At 49.7% G+C, this 17,081-nt stretch overlaps 1 protein-coding gene across 4 annotated transcripts in view; it reads right to left on the bottom strand.

The window, feature by feature from the left end:
• The window catches only part of ITPR3 (inositol 1,4,5-trisphosphate receptor type 3), a 90,371-nt gene that overhangs the window by 61,872 nt on the left and 11,418 nt on the right, over positions 1 to 17,081 (bottom strand). For 3 of the 4 annotated variants that reach the window (XR_010916934.1, XR_010916935.1, XM_067531840.1), the window contains exons 1-2: positions 15,800 to 15,912; positions 2,738 to 2,808 (exon numbers count right to left, since the gene is read on the bottom strand). Coding sequence is in view for 1 of the 4 variants with exons in the window: in XM_067531840.1 (XP_067387941.1) it covers positions 2,738 to 2,808; positions 15,800 to 15,888 (160 nt within the window). In the remaining 3 variants the exon portion in view is untranslated. Of the gene's footprint in view, positions 1 to 2,737; positions 2,809 to 15,799; positions 15,913 to 17,081 lie in introns of those variants that run through there. The other variant, XM_067531841.1, reaches the window with a different exon arrangement.

The following is a 17,081-nucleotide window of genomic DNA, read 5'->3' on the forward strand; positions in this document are numbered from 1 at the left end:
CAAGACAAATAATAGTGTCTGCTTCTTCCTCATCTATGCCACATGTGGGAGGGAAGGCAGCCCTGGAAAGCCAAATTCCTTCAAGGACAATATGGCTGAGCTAGAGGTGCCTGGAGGACCAGGTCTGAGGAGGGAGTAGCAGATCCCAGTGGCTGGGGATCCCTGCTCATTCGCCCTGCTGCCTCTGCTTAGACCATGGAAAGCAGCGAAGCCTCAACCCAAATGAGTGAAGAGGAAGAGAGTATCCATTGCTCTTCTTCCAGTCCCTGAGCCTGTGTGCTGAGAACTGGGTAAGAGACCCGCAAAGTCCCAACCCTGAGAGGCGCTGGCAGCTGCACGCGTTCCATGCCTCGCAGGATCGGACACAGACGGGCTAGAAAATGGAAGGTGTCCAGGAAAGAGAGAGGAAACTTCTGGCTTCACCAGTCCATTTCTACAAGCCAGGAGCCACCCTGCCCCTCCCTGGATGCATCACCTTTTCCATTTGGATCAGGACTCCAGAAAGCCAGCTCACAAAGGGAAACTCTGCAGTGGCTGCGTCTCACTGAGAATGGGAAATAATGACTGAGGCTCACACCAGGATGGGGCGGGGCAGCTAGAGCGTGACAGCCAAGAACGGATGGGGATTTAATGCATCTCTCTAAATCCTGCCAGCTTCACGACAGGGCGGCTTAATCTCTCCCTGAGAGTGGCAGCGAAGCAGAGCAAGCGCTGGACCTCTGACACAGTTAGCGCCTAGTGCCAATAGGCTTGTCACGAAACAGATGCTTGTCGCTGTCCATCCATCCGTCCGTCTCTCCCAGTCACGCATCCCTTCCTCCTCCAGTGACTTTTGCTTCACCCGCAGCCAGGTACACGAATGCAGGCACAACAAGGAACATGAGTCAGAATACCAGGCCAACCTTCAGAGAGGAAGGATGAACTGTGGTTAAGGCACTGGAGGAGGACTCTATAGAGATTTGGATTCAGTTCCTGGTTCTGCCACCAATTCCTTGGGCAAATCTGTGCCTTGCTTCCCCAACTGTAAAACGGGGCTAGAAATCATTCCTTCATCTGCCTTGTCTATTCAGATGGCAAGCTCTATAGGCTGGGACTGTCTCTCACTGTGGGTTTGTGCTGCACCTTGCACAATGAGGCCCTGATCTCGGTTGGTGCTATTGTAATACAAATAAAAAATAATAATCGCTTGCCATTAAGCCACCAGATCTTGGGAGTGGTACAAATTCTCCTTTTCGTTCACAGCAAAGCCTGGGCATTGTGACAGCCAGTTTCTCCAAGTCATAATGTCAGTAGCCACTGGAGGAATCAGTATGTTCTGTGAGAAGTACATATTAAATGGATTTTTGGAACAGTGAGATGGAATAGGAGCTTGCTCCATCCACGCCACGCATCAACCTGGTATCGCACTACTTCCAGGAATGGAAAAAGGAACAACGTTCTGGTCTCCCATGTTTAAGAAAGATGAATTCAAACTGGAACAGGTGCAGAGAAGGGCTACTAGGATGATCCGCGGAATGGTAAACCTGCCTTATGGGAGGAGACTCAAAGAGCTTGGCTTGTTTAGCCTCAAAAGAAGGCTGAGGGGAGATATGATTGTTCTCTACATATACACACATCAGAGGGATAAATACCAGGGAGGGAGAGGAGTTATTTAAGTTAAGCACGAATGTGTACACAAGAACAAATGGATATAAACTGCCCATCAACAAGTTCAGGCTTGAAATTAGACAAAGGTTTCTGACCATCAGAGGAGTGAAGTTCTGGAACAAACCTGGACAAAAAAACCTAACTGGCTTCATGACCAAGCTTCGTTAGTTTACGGATGGGATGGGATGATGAGACTGCCTCCAATGGCATGCGACTGTTAGCAGCAAATATCTCCAACGGTTGGTGATGGGACACTAGATGGGGGAGGGCTCTGAATTCCTACAGAGAATTCTTTCCCACGGGTCTGGCTGGTGGGTTTTGCCCACATGCTCAGGGTCCAATTGATCACCATATTTGGGGTCAGGAAGGAATCTCCCCCAGGTCAGATTGACAGAGACCTGGGGGGTTTTCGCCTTCCTCTGCAGCATGGGGCCCGGGTCACTTGCAAATTTACACTAGTGTAAATGGTGGATTATCCGCAACTTGAACTCTTTCAACCACGATTTGAGGACGTCAGCAACTCAGCCAGAGGTGAGGGTCTATCACAGGAGTGGCTGGGTGAGGTTCTGTGGCCAGCAACGTGCAGGAGGTCAGACTAGATGATCATGATGGTCCTTTCTGGCCGTAGAGTCTAAGAAGCCCGAAAGGCTATGAGGGTGCAGGAGGATTTATTTCCCAGCTGGACATCCCTGGAGACTGAAAGCTCTGACAATCCAGAGTGTGTATGGCAGCAGGGCAAGCCTCCCCGCAGTGGTACGCAAATGGTATTCAGCCCTGACAGAGAGGGGAGCTAAGGAGCCATGGGCCATTCGGTGCACTGCCTCTCTGCTCAGGCTACCATGGGGGGGAGGGGGCCATTTGCAATCCTGGCACCAATTAACATGAAGGGGGAAGGGATCATTTGCGATACTGACTTCTGTACTATGGCTACGACAGAGGAGTGCAAGCTGTTGCCCACATTCTGCAGCAGTAGGCAGCGTGTCCCAGTGGCAGGCTTCATAAGAAAAACACACACACACACACACACACACACACACACACACAAGCAGCAACTCCCCAGGCCGTTTGACCTGCCCACACGGCCTCTTACCCCGGAATTTCTTGGGTGGGTTGTCCAGATCGCCGGCTGCTGGCTCCACCACGCACCGGTCATCCACCAGCCTAGAAAACAAACATGCCAAGAACGTTTCAGAGACAATGACGTTACAGCACAGACGCCAGCTAGCTAGGTAGCTTCACCACAAACCCACAGAGCTGCCAAGACAGCCGCTCTATTGTCACGTGCTTCAAGCCTAAACATCACTAACGTTACGCAATGCTGGATCCACAAGACAACTTCCTGTGTGGTCTACCTAGATATCTGCACTCCATAAATACCCATCGCCCTAGCAGTCGGGTCCTCGATCAACTTACACTTATCAGGATCCTCCACCATGTATAACCTCCTGGGTTTTTCACCATCCAGGGTTACGGGCTGCAAACGTTTTTCATCACTTGCCCATCACTACAGGATGACCAGCTGCAGACAGGCATTGCTGGCCAAGCTTATGATGTTCTGTATTGAGAATACCACCCCCTCAAACTCAGGGTACGTCTCTCCTCAGCGACTCATCTACCTATCCAGGCAGCAGAACTTACCTATAAATCCTCAAGGTGCTATTAAAGGGGAATCCCCTACTTGGGGACAGAGTCTCTCCATGCTAAGTAAGGCAGAGAAATAGGTGGCTTAGCAAACAACCATCCTGGAACAACTGTGGGATTCCTGACAGTATTTTGGTGCTTCTGCTTCCAGCCCCAGCAGAAATCAGTGGGCAAAAGAAGGAATGAACTGTACAAGAGGAAAGCACGAGACACAGACGGGTTCCAGACTGGAGCTTTCACAAAGTTTGGGAATGTTTGGATCCAGGGCTTTGCCCTGGGTCTCTCTGTAACACATATCCAGTGAACTGAACTATTCTGAAAGGAGTTTTGGGCCAAGATATAACTCAGCTCTTATCTTATCCAAACCAGTTCAACCATCACCTTGTTTTAGCCTGCACTGCTATGGTCCTTTGTATGTAATTATTCCGCTCTGATATGGTAATTCAGGATCATATAACTTGCTAGTCAGGAGTTCCCATCTTATTAAATGTGCAATCTCATGCTCTTTGGGCCATGCAATTCCAAGTGCTACAACCTCCTTTTCTTCCCGCTTTTGGTGGGTCTTCCAAGAGCCCAGCTCACCTTACTTCCAAACTGATCATTGGGCCAAATGTGAAGTATTGAGGTGTACCGGTTTGATATTATTACTGGGAAAGAGCATGCAATGGCAATACTATTATGGATGAATGGCTGATGATAAAAATGAGAGGGTCACACATTTTGATGCTTCTGTCAGCCAGCCTCATTGCACACGTCAGTGACTCGTTTGCGTCCTTCCATTTTCTTCACTACGTCACTGTGTGCCATCTTTCCATCCCCTTCTATTTCAGGGATCCAGCTATCACCTCCCTCATGGCAGGGTTTCTGTGTGTCCCCCATTCTCCCCTCACACCAGGGGCTCTGGGTGTGTCCCCTCTATTTTAGAGGCATATATAAAAATTACGTAGTTAAGGCTGTATAATTACTAACTTGTTAAAGTAAATCTTTTCTTTCAGTCTGAAGGATAAGTCATTCAGGATGTCAACATTTAAAACTTTGTTTGGATAACGGGCAGAGATGAAATGAGGGTATTACACAGAAAGTCTTTAATGGATGACATCAACGGATTCTTTGACAACTGAAGACAATTGAAGAGCTTGTTAAAGCTGATGGGTCTGCTAACCAGATGCCTGGGACCCCATGTTTCCCTATTTCCCTCTTCTGGGCTTTTCTGATTTTCAGGACAATCAATAGGGTTCTGCCCATTGATACCTAGAACTTTCCCAGACATTTTGGCATTGATTGGATATGGTGTTCAAAAGTTACCGTGCTCCAGCCAGCCAGAGAAATGCCATCAGGTTGCGCATAGGGTTTTGCTTCGCGTGGCCAAACAATAGATCAAAGCCAGGCCTCCCACCCCATGACACATGATCCAAAACATGCCCAGATTTTGTTCTGCCAAACAAAATAACTTGACAGACGCTCCCTGTTTTGCCCACCTCTGCTCTGTGTGTTACTCAACTGCTGCTCCACATGCCTCATCCTAACCCAACCCAACACCTAGTAGGTGTCAGGATCTCCCCCAGGCCCTCCAAGGAGGAGGAGGCAATCCTGGGGAACAAACTCCTCCAGTGAGGCAGGCCATACCTGCTATGCCACTTCATCCTTCCATCCCAGCCATTTGGAAGAGACGTACTAAGGGACACTGCACGCTCTGGTAAGTGCTCCGCTGCCTAAGGATAACATAAGAACAGCCAGCCAGGGTCAGACCAATGGTTCATCTAGCCCAGTATCCTGTCTTGCGACAGTGGCCAATGCCAGGTGCTTCAGAGGGAATGAACAGAATAGGCCATCACAGAGTGATCCATCCCCTCGCATCCATTCCCAGCTTCTGGCAGTCAGAGGCTAGGGAAACTCAGAGCATGATTTTATATCCTGCCCATCCTGGCTAATAGGAACTTACCTAGTTCTTTTAAGGACCCTCTTATAGTTTTGGCCTTCAAAACATTCCCTGGCAATGAGTTCCACAGCCTGACTGTGCGTAGTGTGAAGAAGTACTTCCTTTTGTTTGTTTTAAACCTGCTGCCTATTAATTTCATTGGGTGACCCCTAGTTCTTGTGTTATGTGAAGGAGTAAATGACACTTCCTTATTTACCTTCTCAAGGCCAGTCATGATTTTATAGACCTCTATCATATCCTCCCTTAGTCGTCTTTTGTCCAAGCTGAAAAGTCCCAGTTGTTTTAATCTCTCTTCCTATGGAAGCTGTTCCATACCCCTAATCATTTTTGTTGCCCTTTCTGTACCTTTTCCAATTCCTATATATATATTTTGAGATGGGGCGACCAGATCTGCACACACTATTCAAGCTGTGGGCGTACAATGGATTTATAAAGAAGCAATACGCTATTTCCTGTCTCATTATCTATCCCTTTCCTAATGGTTCTTAACCTTGGTTCTGTTAGCTTTTTTGACTGCTGCTGCACACTGGCAGTGACGTGTGTTACAGACAGATCCAATAAACTGGGAGCCTAATAAAGTCCAGGACTCCCACTGACTTCACTAGGCTTTGGAGGAGAGGATGTGGGATGGGATGGACCTTGCAACCCATGTAACGTCTGTGAACCAGAGCTGCGCCATGAGGACGACGATTGTTCTGCTGGAGTTGTAAATGACATCAGAAGTGCGCTACGATGTTCTCAACTCCCAGGCTATCATCATAAGGCTTGTGACTCTTGCAGGTGTTCTTAAGACTCCAGCTCCTGGAGTCATGGGATAACACAAGATGCTCAGCTTTCATTTAAAAAACAAAAAGTAAGTTCCTACCCCTCTGCTGGCAGAAAAAAAGCTTAAAGGCTCAACAACCAGAAGGTAAATAACCCCAGCCCTCTCCCCTCCGTGTATTATTTTAAAATCTCATGATAAGTCAAGTCCATTTTATGCCTAGGGGGTGGGCTGAGATGGTTTTTGAGCACACATGGGTGTCGTCATTGTGGATATGAAGGAGACTGGATAACTGAGACACGTTGCCCACAGCCAGCGTACTCTCTGTGCTGCACTATGCCGCTGGAGGTAAGCTTGCGCTGCTGTAGTCTTAACTGGCATCAGAAGAGCATGGCAATGCTAGAGTCAAAAAGGGGGCAGGGTTGGGGACAGGGAAAAGAAGGGAGCGGAGAGGAAGGGGGAGCCAGATACAAAGAAATGGGGTAGAGAGGGTTGCATTTTGCACAGCACAGCGGCAGAAGAAGTGCAATGCCTCAAACAGGCCCTACTTCAGGACCTAGGGTTATTATTATCCAAGGGGGGGGGGGGGGGCAAGCTGCTCAAACAAACATTGACTTTAGTCAAATGGGAGCAATTAAACTGCATGCAAATTAGGGGGGATTCCCCCCTTATCTGTGGCCCAGGCTCCCTCTGTATACACACTTCTTCTGAAGCATCTAATTCCGGCTTAGCCTCCTGCCTGGCCATTCCCCAGCTGTAGCACTGGGAAGAAAGGCCAGGTAGCTAGAGATACCTGAGAAGGGAGAGTACCTGCACTCTGCCCTCCCAGCTGCCTACATGCACATGGGCATGCAGATACACGGCGCACACACAGACAGCCTGGCGGTGGGGCCCTTCCGCAGGTTATATTCCAGGCAGAACTAGCAGGGACATCAGCGTGGGCTTGGCCTGAATAAAACCTGAGTGAGCCACGTAGGATTTGCTCTCTGGAAAGGGAAATATCTCCCCTGCCCCTTCAGAAATGCGCAACTAGCTCCACGAGACGCGGACTGGAGGAGATGTCCTTAAATGAGAGCAGCCAGAATTAGCCATGCACGCAGAAGGGGGACACACGGTGTCTGCAGAAACTGTCCTTGTTCCTTTGTATGTCTAACTTCATCAAAAAGCACCAAGCAGATGCACCTGTCTCGCTCCTTCCCTGGACTGCCATTGTGCATTGCACTCTGGTAAATCGGGAGTCAGGACTCCTGGGTTTTATCACTGACTCACTGCCTGTCCTCGGCTAAGTCCCTTGGGCCAAAGTTTTGAAATGTGGGGTGGGAATTTTGGACAGACCTTAAGAGGCTCAGCCCAGCTTCTATCCCCCATTGATTTTCAGTGGGAGTAGAAGGTCTGACACCCTTAGGCTACTTAGTCCTAGACTAAAACCAGATTTTCAAAGGTATTTAGGTGCCTAAAGAAGCATCTACGAAGCACTTGAGGTTGGGCACCTAATTCCCAGTGATTTCTGCAAAAGTTGGGTGCCTTCTTCTAAAGGATCTGCTCTAGGAATTATTTCAAGGAAGTTCTCTGGCTGTGCTCGGCCGGAGGTAAGACTAGATGGGCGCAGTGGTCCCTTCTAGTCTTGGAATAAGGACTCTACCTTCTTAGGTTCTTTTCAAATCCCAGTAGGTGCCTCTCTGCATTTTTAGGTGCCTAAATACCCTTGAAAACCTGGTCTCAGGTGCCTAAATAAAAGTGGCCTGAGTGACAGCAGCTTCCACCAACTCCAGCCAAATTTGAAAACAATGGCCTTTTAACTGCTCTTCCCCTGGATTTACCAATCCATAGCACAGGGTTAATAACAGTGACTCATCTCACTGCAAGTCTAACTTAATTAATGATCGCAAAGTGGTGTCAGAGCCTTTAATCCTGGGATTACAAACTCTGCAGGAATATACAGTCTGAATTTTTATTAAACTGATACACTGGAATAACGTTCTCCCATAAAATACCTGAAAACAAAGGCTCCTGCTCCTGTCGACATGAGTCATCTCTAATAGTGCAGAGGAACAGACATGATTCAACTCATATCTAGTGTTAAGTGCTGCTTGTTGGCGTGAGAAAGTTTACCCTGGGAGAGCTGCCCCTCCTCTTAGAAGAGTATGGAAATGTGGGAGCCAATTAACATACTGGAGTAGGAAAGTTGTTGGCAGGATACTGGGGAACTCAAGTGTCATTCTCTAAGTGAGAATCAGGCTTTCTACGTTTAAGCATCTGAAAGAACATATACTGAGACGGAGCAGCCAGGATGTGTTTGAAAAAACTAATCATGGGCCCCGTTTGTAATTTTCACCCACTGGAGGTTAAAAGGCATAAGGTCTGATGCTGCATGGTGCAGTCCTCAATCCAGCAAATCACAGCAGAGCTGGTTAGCGTTAAGCACTCCTATTGAAATTAATAAAACTACTTGCACACATAACTTTAAGTACATGCTTAAGTACCTTGCTGGATCGGTGCCAGCATGCTGGTCCCGTTCCAGGATCAGGCTTTTAATGGATAGTTCAGTAGAAGCAGCAAATTTCAGCACTGGAAAGGCATTTGATAGGACACCCCTTAACTTTCTCCCAGGGAAGTCAGTCATCTGGGGATTTACATGCTATCACCATGTATAAAATTAAGCTGTCTAGGGGGAAAATGCTTAATAACTAAGACATTTGGCCAGGGGAAGTAGATGCCTTGGAAAGATGTAGAGTCATCAGCTCAGGAGAAGAGATGTAGCCTTCCACAGATGTGCATTGGGCTGGGTGGGTTTAGAGAAAAAGGGGCCAAATTCTGCTGTTGGCTCCCTGCAGTAACTCCCGTGCATTTGAAAACAGATTTGAGTCCTGTGAGTTCAGATTTGCTGTGATGGACTACCCAAATTTGCAAGCCAAATTACAGTAGGTCGGTGGCACTGCTCTAGTTAAGGTGGAGACTAATTCACTGTTTTGCAGCCAGTTTTCCTAACCGCCCTCAATAATTCTATGAGTAAGCCATAGCTTACTCACAGATATACTCATGCTGGGTATCTCCCTCTGGAGAGACCACAAATACATTGGAATGGATCCTGGCAGCTGCATTAGAACTGCATGCTCGTAACATCCCATGAGCTGAATAATTTATTACTGAACCGCTTCCAGTTGCCCGGCTGCAAGGAAGTACTGAGTTTTTGGCTGTATTTCCTACTGAACTGAGCTGTGGCTTAAGCAGAGTTAGCTCGATTCTTATGGAGCCCTTTAAAAAATCATGAAGCGAATTTAGCGCTGATGACGGGGACCTGATGGAGAACTCTGAAGACGGATGTCCTCTCTTCACACAGAGGAGACAGCACAGATGCTTTTTCCACCCCACCCTTGGGACACCTCTTCTGACCTTGGCCTCTCTGCAGAGGCTGCCAGTAGCACTTGAGTAGCGCTGGTTCTGTCACAGGGATACCTCGATTTGAAGCTCTGGACCAAAACCAGCTGAGCCTCTCCCACAGAGGTCACAGGCACCCACTGAAACTAACTATTGGTCCTTCCCAGCCTAGTCTGGATTCCAGCCAGCGATTTGAAAGCGAGAATCTCTCTATCCCATTACCAAGCCCCACACCAGCCAGTCCCCTATTAGCCTCTCTGTCACCCACTCAGCTGTACTGCACTGTCTAGAACCTCTTCCGAGGGGGACATGTAGAATCATGATTGTGACAGCTACAAACATGGGGCAGTTTGACTGAGCCAGGCTCAGAGCACCTATGGCAGGAGGAAAATGCACTTGCCTCAGTGCTTTGCTTGCGCACGCACTCTCTCGCTGTCTCTCGCCTTTTAATTGCCAGGAGGCATGCTCTCTGACCCGGTAGATCTAGAGTTACCCTTTACCCAGCTCCACTTCCCTGAACAGCCCCACCTCCTAAATCCACCTGCAATCACAATAACAGTTATCAAAGGCGTGATTTCAAATTAAACAGCAGACACTTATTCGAGTGTGTTTACACACAGCCCTTCCCCTCTGCAAGCTGGGGAATATGCATGCCCAGTGACTCATGAATAGCCGCTGCTTGCTGTACGGTCTCTGAGCACCATTCCTCATGTCGCTTTAGCTCACCAGCCCCAGCCATTGTACTCCCAGGAACCCCCTGAAAGGGCTTGCTGATGGGAGTGGACTGTCATCTCTCTAACATTACTTCTCGTGAGCGAGTGAGCCCAAAACGCACTGCTGCACGGCTCTGCTTCAGCCATTCAAACTCAGGATCCGAAGTGAGATGGCAAACAGAGAAGAAGCAGGTAATGATCAGAGCGCAGAACTGGGCTCTAGTTCATGTTCTGCCAGGGACTTGCAGCATGATCACATTTCAGACAAACAAAGAACAAACCAACCCTCTGTGCCTCAGTTTCCCCATCTGTAAACGAGGATAATAGTTGTCAGTCTTTATAAAGCAGTTTGAAATCCTTATATGGAAAAGTCTATATCAGTACATAGTATTACTTACTACTAGTAGTAACACCAGGGGAATCTGTAATATCGTGGGGACACGCTCTCCAGATTCCTCACCAGGATTTTGAAAACAACCAAAGAAGAGACTATCCTCCACAGCCTCCTTTCCAGATTTTACAGTGAGCCCAGTGAGCCTCCCTACTACTCACTGCAGGGCAAGGTACCCGGGCAGGGAGGACCTTTAAAGCTCAGAATCCTGTATCCCATGATCAAGGCTCCATGCTTGGTTTCAAGCAGCTAAGCAATAGCCACAAACCAGGACTATGGAGAGGATGACAAGAGCAAACAAGCCACACATGGCAGATTTTAGTCATGTTGCTTAACGCACTGCTGGAAGGTGCTCAGATAGTACAGCGATGATGGCCGTATAAGAACCTCCATAGAACTGAGCAGACCCACCCAGGCGCACTTTGGATTATTGGAGGGTGTGACTTCTGCTTTCCCGCTTCCAGAAGGGGTTGTCTTGAGATGGCACTCCAGGGAAGAGGTCAGCTTTCACTCCATCCCAGTGGCATAATTCACTGCTTTATGCCTCTTTCCTGGAAGCATTCCCTCCCTCCCCAACCCCAAGAAGAAATAGATCATTTGGGGATAGGAGGCAGCATTGATCTCAGATGAGTTCCAGCAGTTAAATGCACCCCAGCTCACACTGCATGGGATGCTTTTAATGGCATTATTACTTAAAACTTAGACAGGCAGCAATTGCCAAGACTCCTGTGTTCCACTGCCAGCTCTGGAAGAAGATCAGAATAGGAAACGGAGAGGCAGGATTCCTTTCTCTCAGCCAGACTCGCTGTGTAACCGAGCATCATCTGCAAAGTGGGGGTAACAATGATCACTGCCTCCCTACAACAAGGGGGTTGGAAGGGTTCATTAGTTAGCGGCCGTAAAGACCTTTGGGATTTTCACTAGCAAGGTGCTGTTTGAAATAAGCATTAATACCACAGAGGGAGATTTGCCACGGCAGAAAGGGGACTTAGATGCTGAAAGTCAATAGGAGTTGGAGGTTTAGTTACCCATTATGCCTTTATAAATCTCACCCTTAACAGATCTGTAGACGTGGGGCAGGCAGTGAAAGTGTATGAATTATTAGGCACATTCCCTAAGTGGCAAATATCTATATTGCCTACATTAGCAGGACCAAGGCACCACTGTATTGACTAAAGCTTTTCTCTTCCGTGCCCTTTGCTCAGCAAAGCATATGACATGTAACTCCATGACCTTTGCAGTTGCTTTTGTCCTGGTCTGTTTGAAACTGCCATTTCCTTAGACCTCTTTTGCAGGCAGCAGCCAAACTACTTCCAGTGAAGTCATGCAACAGCCCTTCCCCTTGGTGCACAGCTAGTTTTTAAATCAGGCCTGGAGGGCAGAATGAGATCAGGGTTTGGTTCTCTCCCTCAAGCAAGCTCCTAGTGATCGTACATCCCTATAAAAAAAACAAAACCCTGCAAATTCTGGCGCCATTAATATTTCTTTTCCTTTTCTTTCTCTCCACTGAGTTAATGTGGAACTTCTAAAACACTAACACCATGGTTAAAATGTGTAATTAGCACCATTGCTTAGCCCTAGGATAATACTCCAACATGTTTAGTCACCGCCCCTGGCTTAGTCTTTGGAGATCACCCTTTCATTTCTCCAGGGAGTCTTTAATTACCTCCTAGAGTTGTTCTAACTTTGTCATTTCCTCTAATTTAAGCATCTGGGCTAGTTATACGCCCCAGTCCAGCAAAGTGCTTAAGCACGTGCGTAGCTTTAAGCATGTGAGCAGTCCCACTCCCTGCAGTGGGGCTATCTGCATATTAAGGCGCTTAAAGGCTTTTCTGGACTGAGCTCTTAACAGCGCATGTGATTGGGGGACAGCATGTCTAGTGGTTAAAGCAGGAGACTACAGCCCTGAGTGCCCTCAGCTCCCACTGAAGTCAGAGGGAGTTGAGGAGGCTCAGCATCCTGCACAACTCAACCCTGGGAGTTGGAACTCTACAGTTCTATTCCCGGTTCTGTCACGGAGCGAACCTGGGCAAGCTCCTCCCCTGCTGCTTGCCTCCGTTTCCCTGTCTGTAAAATGAGATGGTTGACAGTGGATAACAATCACAGGACTTTAGCCAGGGCTACTCCCACTTTGTAGACCCATTTTTATTATTTGTATTACCATAGCAGCTAGGACTGCCGGTCATTGTGCTAGGCACTGCACAAACAGAACAAGAAAATTGTCCCTGCCCTAAAGAGTTTCCAATCTAAATAATTAAATCATTAAGTTCATCTCTCTAAACACCTTTGAGGATTCTCCCCAGCACTCTTCTCTAGTGTTCTACCAGTCTCCTTTTAAATGGCTCAAGCAACTCCTTTCCTCAGGAGATAATCTTGGTTAGTCTTGTGCTCCGTGTTACATCCACTGAAGACAGTCTCTGCAGGAGAAGATCCAAGTTCCAGTTCCCTTGGTGTATGCAGCCATTCACTAACACCAAACAGATCCTCAGAAAGGCAGCACCTTCTTTGTTCAAAAACAGCCACTCAGTGTCTCCCCTGAGTGCTGGTTTTATTTTTCCTACGTACGCTAGTGGGCCGAGTGCCGATCTCTCTCACACAGGTGTCAATCCTCAAGAACCCCTGTGATGTCCATGGAGCTGCACTGGAGTGAACCTCCTGAGAGCAAGAGGCATAATCAGGCCCGTTACATGGGCAGACCATTTCAGATACAATCCTACACGTAAGCCTATGCTGTGTAATGCTTCCACTCATTATGTTCGCTTGGCACCTGGAACCGGTTTCCTTCATTCAAGACACTTCAGCTAAGAAACAGTATCACATTTCAGATTCTCTTGGTCAGCAATTCGCCTTTCAGGACTGCAGCTTGCTTTCTTCTCTGGCTGCTGCTAGGGAGGATGTCAACACAGACGGATGGGGAGTTTCCGGTACTCTGCTCAGCTGAGTATGAAGTGCTACATCCTGGGCTAGCTAAACTATTTGACTAGCAAATGAACCAAACAAGACGCACAATGTGCGGAAGGCTCAGGAGACGCACTCTCAGTAAATAACTACTTCTTTATCACAGCAATGATTTAAAGTGTAGTTGTGCTGCTCCCAGCACCAGGTACAAGGATTTCAAGCCCTGGGCAGAGCAGTGGTGTAATGGGATGATGGGGGTGGAAAAAAAAAAATGAGCAAAGGAAAAGGTAGGCTGGATATCAGACCAAATGCAAATGCCCCATAGTGAGGTCTATTCCGCGTTCTAACAATCTCCCAAGGGAAGGAATGGGAACTCATCGTTTGAGTCACTGCAAACAAGACAGAACAAACCAACCATGGGGATGAGCGACCCGGAAAACTGACCATAGGGAACAATGCTGCATCGGCCAGAGAGGGCCTAGAAAGTCCTACAGGCCTGTCTCAGACCTAATGTCTGAAAATCTGGCATACGATTCAGAATTGTATTCTGAACTGTTCAGAACTGATCTGCGGAGGTTAAAAGGAGCCTGCATCAATGACAGGGACAGCTCTAGCATTGAGCCAGGTGGCCAGTTTAGAGGAGATCTCACCACAATTACCTTGGGAAGGTTTTCCCACCAGCTCATGGCCATGCACAGTACTTGTGTTTATGCATATATGTGTGCGCAAATGGGTCTGTTTGTCTACGTGAAAGTTCATGTGGGGTTGGGAAGGAATTTTCCCTTAGGTCAGATTGGCAGCAACCTTGGGGGGTTTCGCCTTCCTCTGCAGCACGTGGGAGTATATATATCTCACCTAATCATTTCCCTGCCATTGAAGGAACTTGGGTACCTCAGTCCCTCCTATTCTCTGCCTATGGCACATAATAGCTTCATCTTCTGTGGGCTGTAATATGGGGTCTCGTTTTGGTTGTCGGATTTAGGGTGTGGGCTGTGTTGGGAGTTGTGATATACGGGAGATCAGAATGGATGATCTGGTAGTCTTCTCTGACCCTAAATGCTAGCTCTCTATAAGCACATCATATGGCTGTGTGCGTGTCAGTATTTATAAACTTGGGTGCGTGGTTGTATGTGTGTTTGTGTATGAAGACGCACATGTGTCCGCGTCTGTGATCGCAATGTGTATTTACACCTATGGCTGTACATAGTCAAGCATGTGTATCTGAGTGTCTGTGCATGTGTGTCGAGGTGGACAAGGTAGTACTAAACTCTGCTGGCGAGAGATACAAGCATTTCTGTGTAGCGCAAAAGCTTGTCTCTCTCACCAACAGAAGTTGGTCCAATAAAAGAGAGACTACCTCACCTGCCTTGCCTCTCTACTATCTGGGACTGACATGGCTAGCCCACTGCATGCAGAGACTCAGTCAGAGAGAGAACCCAAGGGTGTGTCCATATCCAGCAGTCTGAATAAAGAATCCTCTTTGCATTCAACACAGCCCAGTCCTGCCTCCTTGCTATAGCCCAGGGGAATCCCCTGAGTCCCTCCAGGGTACTAAGACACCTGTGCGGGCAGATGGGGAGGGAAAGAAACCAGTATAAATGGAGGGGAACCTTTAGCAGCCAGGATACAAAGCAGTGCGCTCTCCAGCCAGTCCCCAAGTCATGTCATAGATTTGCAATGCTTCACTCGTGTGGCTTGTCTGTGAGGGAAAGTTCAGCAAGAAGAAGGGCTCTGATGCCCAGGGCAGGGTGTCAGAGGGTGCCCTCTGGCACCAGAGCTGCCTTAATGTCATCTATGAAAGGCAGAGAGTAGCCTGGAAGAGTCCCAGAGGTTACACTGTAATTCTCTCCTGCCACCCCAACGCACATGCAGGGGAAAAATCATAGCAGTTTGACATGGGAGTGACCCACCCCCAGAACATCAGCACAGACCTTTGCAGGTGCAGAACACAGCCTCTCCCACCGCTCAGGGGAGATGCCCATCAGATACTGAACTGCCCCAATACTTCACGTTAGCCTTGCACGTGCTCTTCTGCTGGGCACCTACCTGTGCACCTCGCCCCCATCTCCCCAGGAGCAGCCAACAAGGAATCCCAACTCCCACCCCAGCGAGAGGCAAGGTGACTGGGGCCAGAATGTGAAACCCAGACAGCTGGTGGGCCACACAGCCGCTGTCAGGCTGGAGCAGGCTCCAGGACCCTGGCTCGGAACAATGGCCAGCACCCAGCCGTTCAGAGGAAGGTGCAAGCAAGCCCAGGGCAGGATCTACCCGCCACGCCACTCCCATCCCGATCTCAGCCAGGGCTGCTCCTGTGATCGGAGGAGCCAGCCACCTCGGGCTCTGCGGTGGCCACGGGTCCACTTGCCTTCAACCCCAGCGGGCTGCCCCCCGCTCCAGGCGGGGACTGCCCCCGGCGCTCGCTCACTCACCCCAGCGTGCTGATGAAGCCATTGACCGAGCCCTCGGCGTACAGGGAGACGATGTCCCCGATGTGCAAGAAGCTGGACATCTCGTTCATGATTCCCACCAGCCGGCCCCGGCGCCCTCCTTCCTGCACCGTGCGGCACGCGGCGCGCTCCGGATCCAGCGCTCCGAGGGGTCCCCCCCTCGCCCGCCCCCGAAAGGGAAGGAGGCAGGGTGGAGGCAGGGGGTCGGGGGAATGGCTCTGCTACACGTGCTCGGAGCGCGCACACACACAGGCAGCGCCGGAGCCGGGCTCGGCGGGGGGAAAGGGGGGAGGGAGGTGTGGGAACGGGGGGGGGGCGGGGGGAGAAGCAATTACGGATTTGCAGGAGGGCTTCGCTCCGGCTCCGGCACGGTTTGCTACCTGCAGCCAATGGGGAGCGACCAGGAAGTCCTGCTGCACCAGGCATGCAAATTTCGCCTGCAGGGGGGTGCCCCGCAGAGGCCCCACCCCGCCCTCCAACTTGGGAAACTTCTTGCTGCAGCAGCAGCCCCTGTGCTACATCAAGGCTCCCTCCTGCGGGGGGGGCTGTGTCACACTCACTCACATACACACACACACCGCTCGAAGGGGCTCGCTCCCCCTGCGGCCCGTTCACACGGAGCGTTCTGAGGCGGGGGGGGGGGAAGCGAAGGCTGCTCCGCTTCGCGCAGCCCAGGCTTGGCGGCTTCCTGCGGCGGGGCGTGGGCAGTTTCTCTGCCTCCCCCTCTCTGGCTTGGCTAGCGGCCCCTCGCTGCAGGCACCGGGGCGATTTAACCCCCGCTGCCGCCTTTGCATAGCGGCCCTGGGCAAGAACTCAAGAGGGAGGTGGTTAAACTGTGCAATGGGACTTTGATTGGGTTCAAATATTCTCTCCCCGGCCTCCACACACACACGTGGGGGTTACACAGCCAGTCAGCAGCAGAGCTGGAAATCTGAAACAGGAATCCTGACTCCAAGTCTTTGTCCCTCACCGCTCCAACCACTAGACCCCGCTCCCTCAGAGCCAGGGACAGAAGCTAGGAGTCCACACACTCCCAGCATCTCATCTGTTCTAACCACTGGACTCCCCTCCCACCACCGGGCTGGGAACAGAACCCAAGGGCACCAGTTCCTAGTCCACTGCTCTCACCCTGTGAACACAGGAGTCCTGACTCCCAGCCCACCCTTTTCCAATCCACTAGACCCCACTCACCCTCCCAGAGCTAGGATCTGAACACCTCTCAGTCCTGCTCACCCCCCACCCCGCAGTCTCCTTGCTCTAATTT

Source organism: Emydura macquarii, unplaced genomic scaffold, assembly GCF_026122565.2.
Source record: "Emydura macquarii macquarii isolate MOO-44397 ecotype Brisbane River unplaced genomic scaffold, CSIRO-AGI_Emac_v2 contig_3220, whole genome shotgun sequence".
Classification (NCBI taxonomy): domain Eukaryota; kingdom Metazoa; phylum Chordata; order Testudines; family Chelidae; genus Emydura; species Emydura macquarii.